The 15,365-nt window shown below is 37.0% G+C and overlaps 3 protein-coding genes and 1 non-coding gene across 5 annotated transcripts; all 4 read right to left on the bottom strand.

The window, feature by feature from the left end:
* Positions 1-1,357: 1,357 nt before the first annotated feature.
* On the bottom strand, positions 1,358-4,169 carry LOC111810721. 2 transcript variants are annotated; one of them, XM_023697478.1, is made up of 2 exons: positions 4,021-4,169; positions 1,358-3,488 (listed from the first exon to the last, which is right to left on the bottom strand). In XM_023697478.1, exon 2 carries the CDS (start codon positions 3,339-3,341, stop codon positions 1,590-1,592), a length of 1,752 nt encoding a protein of 583 aa, XP_023553246.1. In that variant the 5' UTR covers positions 3,342-3,488; positions 4,021-4,169; the 3' UTR covers positions 1,358-1,589. The 2 variants fall into 2 exon arrangements, with proteins under 2 accessions (XP_023553246.1, XP_023553247.1); XM_023697479.1 differs by lacking the exon at positions 4,021-4,169 and adding an exon at positions 3,678-3,994.
* A 765-nt stretch (positions 4,170-4,934) lies between these two features.
* LOC111810318 (proline iminopeptidase) lies at positions 4,935-11,766 on the bottom strand. The gene is made up of 11 exons (XM_023697016.1): positions 11,577-11,766; positions 10,345-10,556; positions 9,739-9,837; positions 9,551-9,661; positions 9,340-9,402; positions 9,127-9,220; positions 8,823-8,920; positions 7,780-7,881; positions 6,881-6,994; positions 6,366-6,440; positions 4,935-5,282 (listed from the first exon to the last, which is right to left on the bottom strand). The coding sequence occupies exons 1-11, from the start codon at positions 11,713-11,715 to the stop codon at positions 5,178-5,180; spliced, it is 1,212 nt and encodes a 403-aa protein (XP_023552784.1). The 5' UTR covers positions 11,716-11,766; the 3' UTR covers positions 4,935-5,177.
* A 277-nt stretch (positions 11,767-12,043) lies between these two features.
* TRNAV-AAC lies at positions 12,044-12,117 on the bottom strand. The gene has a single exon. It is a non-coding gene; the product is annotated as a tRNA-Val (tRNA).
* Positions 12,118-14,518: 2,401 nt separating this feature from the next.
* On the bottom strand, positions 14,519-15,327 carry LOC111809798. Its single transcript, XM_023696228.1, has one exon. The coding sequence runs from the start codon at positions 15,147-15,149 to the stop codon at positions 14,661-14,663; it is 489 nt and encodes a 162-aa protein (XP_023551996.1). The 5' UTR covers positions 15,150-15,327; the 3' UTR covers positions 14,519-14,660.
* Positions 15,328-15,365: the final 38 nt, after the last annotated feature.

The following is a 15,365-nucleotide window of genomic DNA, read 5'->3' as shown; positions in this document are numbered from 1 at the left end:
ACAAAATTTTGAAAGAGATGATTGAAAATTAAGAAAGAAGCATTAATTTTGAACTATACAAAAACTAATTTCTTATGAAAATTTCATATAGATATTTTCAAATGGGATCAATGGACTATGAAAATTTAAACACTTTTTGCAGCAACCATTTTTGAGGTATGATATAAAGACTTATAGTTTAGGAGACTCCCTTGGTATTGCATCTATTATAGTCTTGCATCTATTATAGTCTGGCAAATACACATTGACAGGAATTAACTTATCGATTTCCCGTACAATACTATAAGAATCGGTACAAAACTCCCCATTTAATTTACTTGATTTGTACATGCTCTCATAGTGAAATTGGGCAATGAATTATTGAGTTTACAGGATTGAGTTTACGGTCAATGAAATCTGGTTCGTTCAGTAGTGATTGAGTTTACAGGACAGACAATGAATTAGCAGACCTCCGAGTCAGAGTGAAATCGGGCTGGTTCCCTTCTTTACTGTTCAAGAATCAGGTCAGGATCAAGAATGAATCAATCAATAGGTGAAGTAGTTTACTGTGAAAGAAGGGACAGGTTCAGTCGCTGATCATCCATTTATCGAGTGTTTGAAGGGAAGGTCATATCGGTTCCGGATTGAATGAATTGAAAGAATAAATAGGGTCAGGTTCAGTCGCTTTACCTTCTTCTCATCCTTCCAGCCTTCCGAACGCATTACCTCGCCAATAGCCCAAAAAATAGACAGAGGCGAAGTTCAATGAGGTAAGATGGTTTATTGATATTGGATTTGATCAATGCAATGAATTGTTTCATCATAAGACCGATCCTAATTAAATTGATGAGCCCCACCCTAACGAAATTCATTTGATTGAGACATGTACACCCACGAATTGAATATAGATCCATTCACCGAATCATTGATAAAGCAATTCGACTTGGCGAGAAAAACAATTTTCAATAACTTGTTGATCCCTATCCCTCTCTTCCCCAGATTTCCAAATTTATCGTTTTTGAATTTCTTGGCTTAGTGTGAGATCGAAATATACCTACCTAACTGAATCTTAACAATGAGTGAATCATCAAAAATAGGGAGGAGTCATTTTCATTCTGTACTAGATCTTGGTACCAGTTCATAATGATCAAAGTCGAATTGTGAACCTATTAATGAAGCGAATTCAATGAAGCAACAATGTTGAACGAATATATAACCTCTTGATTGAAAGTATATATCTTAACTAGTTGAACGATGGTTCGACTTGAACTTCCAACTCACCCCGTTTCAAAGGCATTGGAGCCACAAACTAAGGGAGGGCAAATACCTGATTGTTTGTAGCTAGAAAATGATGACCTCTTACTAATGGAGAGAGATCTTAATGTAGCTACGACACGGGTATAAAGCGAACAAAGGAAGGTACAACTAGTGACTTGAATCCCCTGATATTGCAGCATACTTAATCATCCTCACAGAGACAGTGAGTCTACATATACATCAGAGATTGGGGATTTTCCCTATTCTACACATATCTAAGAACCAAAGCCAACTGCTACCCAGAAAATAAATATTGTACACTTGACAAAATGAGGCATGTACAAAATAGATTTCTAGAACTGTTCAATGCCCTTCATGAGCTCTGCCTTGCAGGTCGTCTTGTAGTGTCCTGTTTGATTACATCGACTACAATGCACGGTATGTTTTTCTCGATTCAGTTCCTCTACACAAATTCTCTTTTTTTCGGGTCGTCCTGGTGGTCGACGAAACTTGGGTGGCCGCACAATCTGTGTATCATCATCCATCGGAGTTTCATCGCGATTTTTCCATTCAAGTCTTCTGGGAATCGGGTATATACCTTTTGCATATGCTTCCCTGTAACCAGAAACCATAAAACACTTCTCTGTAAAGGCATAGACATCTTTCCTACATGAGGCAATGGCTGCAACAGCATGAGAGCAAGGTATTCCGTAAAGCTGCCACTCACGACACGAGCAACATCGCTTTCCAATATTAACTATATATGATCTTTCAGCTGATAAAACCTCGAACTCTACCTCATCTGATCGAAGAACTCGATACGACGATGCAATGGTAATTGCTTCCACTATTCGTTTCTCAGCTGATGGAGTCAGGAAAGAAAACCATGATGAACTCCTTGCACGCCGCTCTTCAAACTCGACCATTAGTTTACTATGGATCCGCTCAATCACCTGGATGATTGGGAGCTCACGTGCCTCGAGAATCCATTTAGCGAACTCCTCTAGATTTGAAGAAAGATGACCATATCGGTTTCCTTCAAAATAAACTAATGCCCAATGAGATGGAGGAAATTGCTGTATCCACTTCCCAGCTTCAGGTGAAATCTCTTCTATCTCAGACATTCTCTCTTTGAAAGCTATTGTAGTTGTAGCATACGCCGCTTTCCACAAAAGATGAACAAGCCTTGAGTTTTTGAACTCTTTTCCAATACTTTCACTCAAGTAGCGCATGCATAATGCATATGAAGAATTTGGGAATTTCCTTCTCAAGGCATCTAAAATTCCCTTTTGACCGTTTGATAAAAATGTGAGCTGCAGTTCGTTCCGAGCGTTCATCTCGAGCGCCTTGTGTAACTCCGACAAAAACCAAATCCAGCTTTCCTCATTTTCAGCATCAACTACACCAAAAGCAAGTGGAAACATCCCACCATCAGCATCATAAGAAGTAGCTGATAGTAAAGTACCTAAGTATTTGCTTTTAAGCTGGATTCCGCCAAGACTAATCACAGGGAAGCAACCATTAAGAAACCCGTATATCGATGCATAAAACGAAACGAAGAGTCTCTGAAAGTGGTTAACTGAACCAGTAGTGAACACTTCTGCAACACTCCCAGGATTGGCTTTCCTTATTTGTTCACAGTACAATGGAAGAAGACCATAACCTTCTTCAGAAGAACCAAAGATTGTGGCAAGACCTCGTTCCTTCGCACGCCAGGCCTGCTTATAAGGTATAGTGATGCCATATTGCTTATGGATATCGTGCAATATATCCTTCGGTTTGTAATTAATGTTGTTTCGCAACCGTTCCTCTATGAAACTCACTATCCAATCTATGGAGGCCTGATGGTGTCCATTTTGGGCGTTTCGTCCACAGGTATGTGCCCCTTCAAGGCTTCTAATTGTGAAGATTGGAGAATTAGGAAGCTTAACAGCACGAATTCGCCATGGACAACCCTCTTCAGCACATTTTGCAAAATAACGTATCAAGTCACTCTTAATAATTCGTAGCTCGAAGTGCTGAGCTATAGCAGCTTCTTTAATGGCATTTCGAAATGCCTTGACATCAGGAAACTCTTGACCTACAACAAATGTATGATCCTCCATGTGAACCACTTGCTCAGCATAAGAACCAATTCATTGAAGTTTCCCTTTCCATTAGTGCAATGAAGTCATTCAGGGCATTGTTTCCAAGCAACGTTTATTAAACTCATGGGATGTTCACAAATCAGCTCTCATAAGCAGGCAAATGGTCTGAAACAGCCATTTTTAAACATGGTTTTACTTAACTTGATAAAATTAGGGGAAAAAATGATTACAAGAAAGCATATTAGAGCAAAAACAGAAATCTCCAGCTAGCTAACAGATCAAATGTACAGAATATTGAAAATAAACATGGAGTTTCTGCAAGGAAAACGAGAACGTACAAGCATGTAGAAGTACCTGAGCTTAAAGATTAGCCAACAAGTAATGCTCTCAAATGTAAACAGAAGTTCTTTCGTTCGCAACATACTAAAACAGAGTTGATTCTTCCTATTATGATTTCTTCTAATTCAGCTATGATCAACGCGGCTACAAAACTAAAAGAAACGGAACTTACGAACCACCAAGCAGCTTCCGAACATGATTCTAAAATCTAAATCGAGCTTGAATTACATAAATTAGGGTTCTAGCGAAGAACAGGAAAAAGAAAAGAGAGAGAGAGAGAGAGATGAGAGCCTACATGCAATGCATTGCCTGAATCGATATGCAAATACAAAAATACATATCTAAAGATCATACAAACCTAGAAATTGAAGCGGAACATGCAGATCGGAGCTTCAGAGAGCTGAAAATGGAGGCAGCACAGAGAGAGAGAGAGAGAGAGAGAGAGAGAGTCAATCGCGCCGCCATGCGCGCGCCTCGGCGTTCCGGCGAAGATTGAGGTCTAGTAAGTCACATCATACATACATCATACATCATACATCCAGGCTGATGGCTAGGTGTTTCGGTCACAGATGAGGGTATTTCCGTAATTTAGACTAAAAGTAATGTTTTGATTTTTTGGGGTAAAATTACAAGTACCGTGTGTCGGATTTTAACCCGAATATTTATTAAATTATCAACTCAATCTTCTTATTTATTCACAATTTTATTTTTAATAAAAATAGAATATTAATTTATAAATATTTATCTATTTATTTACTAACTTTGAATTATAACTCAATTTTAATATATAATATTTAAATCATATAATAAACACAAAATTGGTCGACTCTAAACACCCCACCTTCGTCCAACTCTCGCCTCTATCTTGTTCCTTTGGCGACTAGGAGTAGAGTTATTTCTTCTTCTAGATGCCGAGCGAATCAAGTGTAGAGGAAGTTGATAAAGCTTGATAAAGCAAGATGAAACACTTATCGGAGTTATTGATCTTAGAAAGGAGTCCTTCTGATTATATATGTCATTTCTTTGCTTGAAGATGAGAATAACCCTTGGAAGTAAGGTCGGCCACTTTGCATAGCTTGTGAAAAGTCTGCCACGAGCTTCACAATTCGTCAACAAATGTAAGAGAGGAAATTACAAGAAGCGAAGCAGTAAAACTACTATTCTCTTTCAGTCTTCTCGTGTGAAAGAGTGTGAGAACAATGAGCAAAAGTGGGTAAAAGCTAAAACGAGAGCAACCATCGAGAAAAATCTAGAATTCTATTAGACATAAAGTTCAAAAAAAGAACCAATAAAATAACATTAAGAATGATGGACCGTTTGGAAATTCAACGCATAGGGATTGACACTATAATCTCCTTGGAAGTTCTCAAATTTTTGGCATTCAGAAATGACCAATGTTCAAGCATTAACACATGCCAATACACAATAATTTGGCATCCCCAATCTATTATTTCAGACATTGATTACTTATTTGATGAGTAAAATTGTGAGAAATATACTTGTGGGGGAGTCTCGTTATGGTCCATTCTTCTGCAGGATGTTCTTCAGCTTCTCGTTCGCAGCCACGAGCTCAGCAGCTACTCCAGGCTCATTAGCAGAATGACCTGCGTCAGGAATGATCTGCGTAGAGAGGTAATGAGATTCAGCAACTACTTTCTAATCATATATATATATATATATATATATATATATATATATATATATATATATATTTGCACAGGAACATGCATGGTAAATAGGCTCCACAGTGTTCGCTTCAAGAAGGTCCCCTATGGCTACTTCAACTGAAGCCCTTTGTTTCTCTAATCATTTGAATTGAAAGTAAGAATATAAGCCTATACTCGTGAACTCTTCTTTGATCAACTGGAATAATTTTTTTGTATATACTTTTCCTCCCCACTTTTGAAACTAATGGTAACAACTCCAGCCCACCGCTAACACATATTGTCCTCTTTGGACTTTCTCTTCTAGGCTTCCTCTCAAGATTTTAAAACGTGGTTGTTAGGGAGAGGTTTCCACAACCTTATAAGCAATGTTTCGTTCCCTTCTCTAACCGATGTGGTATCTCACAATCCACCCCCTTTGGGGCCCAACGGCCTTGCTGGCACACCGCTCGATATCTGGCTCTGATACCATTTGTAACAGCCGAAGCCCACGGCTAGCAGATATTATCTTCTTTGGGCTTCCTCTCAAGGTTTTAAAATGTGTCCTACTAGGGAGAGGTTTCCATAACCCTATAAGCAATGTTTCGTTCCCCTCTCCAACCGATGTAAGATCTCACACTAATTTCATATCTTCTGGAAAATTATTTCTTAACCGAGAGACGATCAGTTTGAGGCAGTTAGAATACAGGCAACATCCACGTTATATTGAAATGTTGTCTATAATGAAAAATTCATAAATCCAAATTTCTCTATTCGTCCTTGATGCAGAGTGAAATGATAACTCAAAAGTATGGAGATCAAGTTAAATAATAGTTCAAATATCATGCCGTAAATGCCTAGTTCCATGTTGATATTTAGAGGCTAATTCTCATGTCAAGACCTCTCTACCTTCTTCAAAGCCACATGTACATTTGGAGTGCATAGGGCAAAACATGAAACATTCAGTTGATATATTCGCATTCTATCCCAATGAAAGGGAACTGTTAGGAAATAGGAACCTATTTTAGACCAAGAAATAGAACGCAGCAGTTTCTTTTACCTTTAATTCAGCTTCGGGCCACACTTTATGAAGATCCCAAGCCGACATCATTGGGCAGCAAACGTCATATCTTCCCTGCAAAATGAAGATAAGTAGTAGTTTCATATCTTGTTATCAAACTCGGATTCTACTTGATTCTCATCTGGTGTGATCAATGATACAAAACTTAAGTATAATAATGGTATTATTAACTTGATTATATGACATGGAAACAAAAGGAGGAAAGACAAAACAAATTGACAACCATAACAAAAGATATGAAGGAAGCTTAATATTTATAGCGTTAACGAGGGAATGGAAAGGCATGATAGAATACCCTCTGTTTCATGCACTACAAAACGCTGTTAAACTCAAAAGATTAAAACGATTGCCTCAGATTCTCGAACTTTTTTCCTTTGTTAGGAAACAAAAAACCTTTCATTAGTAAAAGAAAAGATTGAATAACCCATACAATAAACCAAAATATGTAACGGAGGTACCCAAGCCAACATGTTGTATGGGACAGGCAAATTTACCTGTACAATTACAGCATTGATATGTCGTATCTTGTCAATATTATCTAGCAGAAAGGAATCAGAAGGGAAAAACCCCTTATTTACGAAGTAATGGTTTTCGATCCTTGCAAATGCCTGGGTCAAACCAAAAGGTAAAAGAAAAACAAAATTATGGGTTGCATTACAAGCAGAATTATAACATCACTCAAGTTGAAGAACTCCACGAAATAACTGAAGAATAATTGTAGAATATAACAAAAAACGACATCAAAATTTTTATGTCTGTACCATCTCATCTTTCCAGACATAGGTTAGAAGTTACAAAGTTTACTCACGTAATGAGCATGCAAAATTCCCAAACAACAAAAAAAGATTGGGACTGTTAGTTTATTCCTATAATATATCTATCATATTTATTAGGTGTATTCAATGTGTGATTCTGTGTATAAGATTTTTTTCTTTTATATATTAGATCTTTCTTCTACTTAATTAGACCTTGTATCTGTTGTAAATCAATGAAAAAGAATTACTCTCTCACTTGACCTTGAAAATTAGCAGGGACAGTACAAAGGAAAATCCTCACCAAACAAGAACTTATTTAATGGTTTTCTTCCCCCACAAAACTTTTCCAAAAAGCTCCTAGCAACACAACAAGTGCCTCATAAAATCTAAGTCCTCAAATGAAAGACATGAAAACACGAACTGAAAAGAAAAACTTCGCTAAATGGCCTTGGCAGGTTTACAGCCGGTAGAAAAGCCGGAGCCCTCCTGAAACAAAATACTTCCATCGCAGTTCTCAATCGTAGGGAAAATAAAGCATACATGCACACACAACTTGCAAGCGTTTCAAGCACACAGCTTTGCCAGTTCAGGAGATTTCTAGATATCAAATATGAATTTACAAGCAAAGAACAATTTACCAATGAAAACTTATCATCTTCCCCTCTTTTAATGTTTTCCTCATTTGGCAAAAGATGAGCAGTCATCATTTCCCATTTGGTCCACGCTCTTGCAGCTGCATACTAGCAAATTAGTGGAGAGTTTAGCAAACAAACAGGTAATATAGAAGCATTAACTCATGATTTAAAAGAAATTGTACGAGAAAACTGTAATTTCCTCTTCTAATATATGGCATACTTGAGTAGCATATGCTACAGTTCAACAATCGTAGTAAAATTGTAATTCTAAAAATAATATTATAAGATTAAATTTTTATATTTATTAGGTTCAGATAGAGTAGCTGACAATTGATCTATCCTCAATATTTTAACAGTTTCCATCATGATTGATACAGCTTCTAACTTTATCATCAAATGCAATATAGTCACAGAAAGAACAGAAAATAGTTACATGGATAAACCAACAAACAAAATGAACTTTCAAATTTGAATATATGCTGGCATCAAAACTCAATCTTATGCATGCAGCACTTATAAGTCATAAAGATGAAGTGCCGCCATCACTTTTTAGCAAAATCTTCATTGCATACTACAAGTGACATTCCGTAGAATCAACTGTAATGAGCATTGATTAATTTGACTGTCCACAGAGCTTCTGCCTCTGACATGCATATATATGAAATTGCAAAATTTTCTCAAAAACCTGGAGCGGAGTTAATTTTCGGGAGGCCTTGCTACAAAAATGTCTCTGTAACAATCTTACACTCTATTATTAAATTTAGGGCTTTTTATGTAGGTCATACATAAGAATTTAGTGAATGAAACAATATTGAGCAATCTCTCATATCATTCTGTCATATTACATGACAACAGAGAGTAGCTTTTTTGGCATTGTTAGGAAATTCATTTCCAAGAAAGGCTATAGAGTCTGGAAAATGAATCAACATTTTGGAGTGAATGTTTGTTGAAAACAACTCATCATCCGAAAATGAGTGTCACCAGCCAACTAGGTAAGAGAAAAGAGTAATAATCATGCAGCTAATAAATCAGTTGATAGAACTTACTTGGGTTTCCATATCACTTGAATTTAATCTCTTACAATAAGCATCAACAAAACATCCTCTCTCACTTTCGGGAATAAGATCTCTAAAAGTCTCCCAAGCTGCATTCGAATAAAAAATCTAGTGAACAGAACAGTTTTCAGACAATTTATTTCGAAAGTGCCTAAAAGTCTATACCCTTGGACCAATATCAAATTTGATTTAATATGTTACAGATGTTGCAAATGATAATGCTTTTTAAATTACAAATTTCTTAGATCACGTCATAGGATACTTTTGTGAGAACAAAATAACTGAAGAAGTTTACCATCAGGATATATAGCAGCTGCACCACCTTCATAAAACCAATCAATTTCTTTTTTCCGCAGAAGAAAGATCCCTCTAAGAACTAATCCCGTAACCTTGGATTAAACGAAAAATCATATGATTAAAACTGCAGGAGTGCTGATAAAAGTGGCATGTTTCTCAAATATAAGAAGTTTCACTAGGAGGAGAACGGTAAACTTGGCAACAGTTGCACCTTTTCAGGATGAGTTTGACTATAAGCAAGAGCCAACGTACTACCCCAGGAACCTCCAAAGACCTACACAACCACATATATTACTGAGTCTTGCACTCAATAAAAAACATTGTTGAATACACTGACATGATTACAGAACCTTCAAAACAGGAACTGTGATTACGGTATCCAGAAGTGTGGAAAAACAAGGAGTAGTTCAAGAAATTGTGACCTGCCATTCTGGAATTTTCAGGTGTTCCCTTAGCTTCTCAATGTCATCAATGAGGTCCCACGTGGTATTGTCCTCCAAGCAAGCATGTGGGGTACTTTTCCCTGCACCTCGCTGCAAGAAATGAGACATTTTTCTAACTTCGGAGATAGACAATCCTAATGATACACAGTAAAGATTGAGAACAAAACCTGATCAAACAAGATAATTCTATAAAAATCTGGGTCAAAGAATCTTCTATTGCCTGGAGCAGTTCCTCCCCCTGGTCCCCCATGTAGAAAGACCACTGGCTGCAAGATCAGTTAAATAAGATGATTATTAATATGAATCCGAAGTGAACATATTCAACAATTTACTATCTCTGATAAGGCCACGCAAAAAGAACATAAGATGGTTAGTTTTAGAGCAATGATATCTGTAAAACGTGCACTTAACACTGTATCACTGCAAGAACATGTCCATTTTTATAGAATCCTAAACTACGCAGCAAGCTGCATCCGTCATGTTTATCATTTTTCATTGTTACTTGCAGCTTGCACTGGATGAAATGCATTCAGATATATATTTCCAACCAAAGGTAATAAAAATTTGTTCAACTTGTTTGCACGACAGTCTCAACAACCAAGTAACATTAGTAACTACCTCGAGTGTATATCACCATAAATGAGGGATAGTCGTATTAGAATGGATTTACAGGAGACAAATATTTTTTCCTAATCAAGAGTTCATTATAATATATTGGCAGAAATCTCAGAAGAAAAATATGAAACTAATAGAAAATTATTTTCTGAACTTACATGACCGGCGGGATTCCCAGATTGCTCCCAGTAAATAGTATGAAGATCCGACACTTTCAAAAGACCAGTACTGTATGGCTCAATAGGTGGATAAGGGGTTTTGTTTATTCCTGGAATTTCCTTTTCTCCAGCCATCAAGTCCTTTCGTTGGAACTCACTCTGACTATCGCTCTTATAGCCGAACTGCGCTGCTAACACCAAACCTTTTCCCCCTGCAACATCAAAATACAACCATGTGAATTTCTGAACCACGTATCTCTCCCACTCCATTCTACTGGATAAAATAACTCAAGAAAAGATGATTCAGAATCCAAAAGAAGAGTTGCAAATACATTGTCAATTCACTTGAAAACAATAAATAAAATTCAGATGATCAAACGATAACTCTCGAGAAATACATTTCAGTCTATCTGATTCGAATATGTTTCTTCATGCGCATCTTGCAATTTCAATTCCAACAGTCAAATAGTTTTTCCCTATCAGAAACTCCACAAACAAATCAATAAAAGAAAAATTACTACATACAATTAGGCAGTTTGATAACAATTCCGTTTTTAATTTTTTGTTTACGAAATTTATGCTTGTTCTTTCCAATTTTTCAATTGTAGTTTTCACCTCCTTATTCAAATTCTAAAAAAAANAAAAAAAAAAAAAAAAAAAAAAAAAAAAAAAAAAAAAAAAAAAAAAAAAAAAAAAAAAAAAAAATCATTTGAAAATTATATATCTTTAAATTTTTCAAAATTTAACTTATTTTTTTAGAACTAAAAGTGGATAATAAAAAAAAAAATAGAAATTATGGATGAAATTCATGTTTGGAAGCTTAATTTTCAAACACAAAAAATCAAAAATTAAATGATTATAAAACAGGTTTTAGTATTTAGTTCCAAGCAATACTTGCGGAAATGAACGTCTGAGGTAAAAATGTAACGAACAACCTCCTCCCATCAGTCAACTGGTAAATTCGATGATTACAAAGAAAGAGATAAACCAGAGTTTAGAATGAACATTAAAGATTCTAAAATCAGTATTTCAAACCGATGCCATGGTTTTTCCATTAACATTCTGGAAAACAAACTAGTACAGAAAGAAAGCCAAGTTGCCAAATCAAGTGCAAGATGTTACAGTTATATACTAGCTAAATATGAGATGAAAAACGATTAAAGAACGAGAGGAGACGCTGAGAAAGAGACAATCAAAACCAGTAACAGAGATACAATGGTGGAGAAGAAAACCTGATACGCAGAAATGGTTGGAAACACGAGAGACGGGGAAGAGGCGAGGACAGTGACGATAATGCGAATTGGAGACGAAGGAGAGCAGAGGAGCAGCAAAGGAATTGTTAGGGCAAAGGCCTAACAACCTCATCGTCATTGGTGAAGACCATTAGCATGAGCTCCAACCAGTTAGACAGTAAAAGACAATTAATTATTAATATTCGATTCCCATTTACAGCTTGCTCCATTTTCATCGTTATTATCTTTTTTTTCTTTTTCATATAGAAATAAAAATAATTTTGATAATAAAATTTAGAATTTATTTATATTGACAGTTCATTNTTTTTTTTTTCCTTTTTTTAAGAAAATCTCTTTTAACCTTAATTTTGAAATTATATTTATATTATGTATTTTATTGCACAAAATATATTATAATTAATAATATAAATAATAGTTAGGAAAATTAGAAAAAGCAAGAAAATAAATGGCGTCGCCCGGACTCGAACCGGAGACCTTCAGTGTGTTAGACTGACGTGATAACCAACTACACCACGACACCATTTGTTTATTCAAATAATTTAACATTTAAATATTACATAAATAGTAAATTAAGATTAAACAAAGTTACCGTATACTAAGATAAACTAATGCGATAGTTAACTTCGAGATAGTTCCTAATCCTAGTCAGACGTCCTAAGCAATAGGTAGGCATCAAATTGGTGATATTTAGAAATGTGAATCGTGCACCTATTCCCAATAGAATTATGAATCACTTCAAGTTGACCTCGAAAAAAAATTGATCTTTACTAAATGAAAGAAGGGTTAAAAGCGATGTATTTATAGCTCTTTTAAGCAGATAGCTTCCCACGGTACTGAGTAATCAATTATCTCGACATTTGTAGGGGTGCGAAGAGAAGAGCATATTCCAACCACGAATCATGATTTAAGTACGAGTTAAATTGTTAAATAAAGGTGGTTGATTTTATTTATAAACCCACCATTACATGTTCTTATTACTCAAACAAAAACAAATTAAACTAACTGAATTACATGTTATGAACTTCTTACCAACCCCAAAAGTTACCATATTCAAATGCCTCTGAAACACTAAGTTTCGGTTTAGACGACGAACGGTCACCGCCACTGCCGATTGCCTGAATTTCGCCTTTGACTTTGCCAAAGCCACCTGAAAGTGCCTCGAGAAGTCTCCAGGCTGAGAATTGCACGGCGGAGGAAGTTGCCGACGGTGGGTGGCCGGAGATGGGCTGAGAAGAATCGTGGGTATTGCTATGGTGGTGAGAGAGAGTAAGCATTGCTGCAGTGGGCGCCATTGATGAGCTTTGGTTGTGGCTTGGAATTGGGAGGCTCTGTTTTTGTACGTATGAAATGGAGGGGGAATCAGGGGCCAAGGGGGGATTGAAAACCGGCAGATTTAGTATATCCTGTGGGCAGCTGGTTCGGCCAAACACGGCAATCCATTTGGAAAAAAATTTACAACAACGTGGTTTTTGACATACTTATCCATTCGGGGATTCCCACATGCTTTCTCGTAACATTTAATAAAAAAATTAATCCCATTAGCGTTCACATTTGCGTGGACTCGAGTCGTTAGTCAAGTTACATTTTATCTAGAACAACTTCTAATAGTATTCAAAATTGTGACCAGTCAAATATTGTAAAGCCTCCGTAGTATATATTATCGGTCAGAATTGGACCATAATAGAATTTCGGTCTACACTGACACCATAATAGCCCAAGCCTCTTCCTAGTAGATATTGTCCTTTTTGGACTTTTCCTTTCGGGCTTCCCCTAAAATGTGTTTACTAAGGAGAAATTTTTACACCCTTATAAAGAATGCCAATGCTTAGTTCCCCTCTCCAACCAGGATCTGCGAATGCTAGTTCCCTCTCCAACCAGGATCTTCGAATGCTAGTTCCCTCTCCAACCAGGATCTTCGAATGCTAGTTCCCTCTCCAACCAATGTGAGATCTGGCTTAGCTCCCCTCTCCAACCAATGTGGGATCTGGCTTAGCTCCCCTCTCCAACCAATGTGGGATCTGGCTTAGCTCCCCTCTCCAACCAATGTGGGATCTCACAATCCACCCTCCTTCGGGACCATAGCTCCCCTCTCCAACCAATGTGGGATCTCACAATCCACCCCCCTTCGGGACCATAGCTCCCCTCTCCAACCAATGTGGGATCTCACAATCCACCCCCCTTCGGGACCAGAGTCCTCGCTGACACAATGCTCAGTGTGTGAAATCCCACATCGGTTAGAGAGGGAGAAATTTTCACACCCTTATAAAAAATGTTTAGTTCCCCTCTCCAACCGATGTGGGATCTNCCCCCCCCTCGAGGCCCAACGTCCTCGCTGGCACACTTGACACACTGCTCAGTGTGTGAGATCCCCACGTCGATTGGAGATGAGAACGAAGAATTCTTTATAAGGGTACAGAAACTTATCCCCACATTGATTGGAGATGAGAACGAAAAATTCTTTATAAGGGTACAGAAACTTCTACCAGTGTGCCAGTGAAGACACTTACTCTCAAGGGGTGGATTGTGAGATCCTACATCGATTGGAGAGAATAACGTTATATGATGGTCAAAGTGGACAATATCAACTAAGGATAGATTTAAGTTATTACATATTATTATATAGACAACAAAAATAAACGTTATGATTGAGAAGCTACAAATTTTGACACATTCTTAGATTGTTAGTTCTTATCTTGTTAGAACATCTAAAAGGAATTGATCATCATATATCTTATATAACATTCTATATATGTTGTGTTATAGAAAAGGAAATTTGTCTCGTAAAGCCTACTAAAGTATCGATCAATTGAATAATTTTCCTTTTCTTCTGAAGAAAGTCTCTGTTAAATAAAATATTTGTTCTTAGTCGTATAATCGAACTTCGGCCCACTAACATGTAAATTAGGGTTTGGTAAATTCGATTACTTCGAAGAAATTTTAACTTTTTTGGAAAGAAGAAATAAAAAGGTTCTACAGAATTTGAGTCGAAATCCATTAAAGAGAAAGATTGCAGAGAACAGCTTACATTGGATGCAGGAATTGAAGATCGAAATGCAAAGTTCGTCACAATCCCATCGTTTTCTTCAACGAAGAAATCAACGACGAAGCAGAAGAAATTGCCGGCGAATTTTCTCCATTAATAACGTATTCTTCCACCATTTCCTTCGCAGACCTAGGCGACAATGGTTGGAAATTGAACCCCCACTCGGACACAAACTCTTTGACCAATGTCAATTTCGCCTCCTCGTCCATCTTCTTCCAGCATCTCTTCGTCTCCTCCGATTTTAGCCCTAGAAATCCGCAGAGCTCTGTGAACAAAATTTCTCTGCTCTTCGTCATCGCCTCCTCTCCCTGAATCAAATTGGTGTTGATTTTCGCCACTTCCATAGCGAGATCGGAGGCGAGATCCGCGTCGCTGAATTTCTTTCTGCAGTAGGTGATCTGGCATGGCAGCCGACTCCTAGAAAGGGCCGGCGACGGCCAAGATTGAAATTGGAAATTGTGGATCTGGCCATGGACGCGAGGAAAACGAAGATTGATTGCGAACATCATTTGAAGAGAATTCTCTTCGTAGGTGCTTCAATCGAAAGATTTGCAGCAAAAAGTCGACGAGAATCGGGCTGGAGGGAGAGAGCGATTGAACCAAAATTCGAAGCTTCGCCAAGATTATCCCATTTGCTTACGCTCTTCACTTGTTCTCAATAAAATATACTTCAAAAAAATAAAAAATAAAAAATAAAAAATAAAAAATAAAAAATAAAAAATAAA

This window comes from Cucurbita pepo, chromosome LG14 (assembly GCF_002806865.2).
Source record: "Cucurbita pepo subsp. pepo cultivar mu-cu-16 chromosome LG14, ASM280686v2, whole genome shotgun sequence".
Classification (NCBI taxonomy): Eukaryota; Viridiplantae; Streptophyta; class Magnoliopsida; order Cucurbitales; family Cucurbitaceae; genus Cucurbita; species Cucurbita pepo.
This window is presented reverse-complemented; position numbering and strand designations above follow the sequence as displayed.

Bases quoted from the DNA above. Each gene is read 5' to 3' on its own strand.
- LOC111809798 (XM_023696228.1), bottom strand. From the start codon at position 15,149: ATGATGTTCGCAATCAATCTTCGTTTTCCTCGCGTCCATGGCCAGATC.
- LOC111810721 (XM_023697478.1), bottom strand. From the start codon at position 3,341: ATGGAGGATCATACATTTGTTGTAGGTCAAGAGTTTCCTGATGTCAAG.
- LOC111810318 (XM_023697016.1), bottom strand. From the start codon at position 11,715: ATGACGATGAGGTTGTTAGGCCTTTGCCCTAACAATTCCTTTGCTGCT. The intron at 9,662-9,738 runs GTTTTGTTCTCA...CATTTCTTGCAG, and splicing joins GAATTATCTTGTTTGATCAG to CGAGGTGCAGGGAAAAGTAC. The intron at 5,283-6,365 runs GTAAAAGAAACT...CTCTCTACGCAG, and splicing joins GGCCCGAAGCTGAATTAAAG to ATCATTCCTGACGCAGGTCA.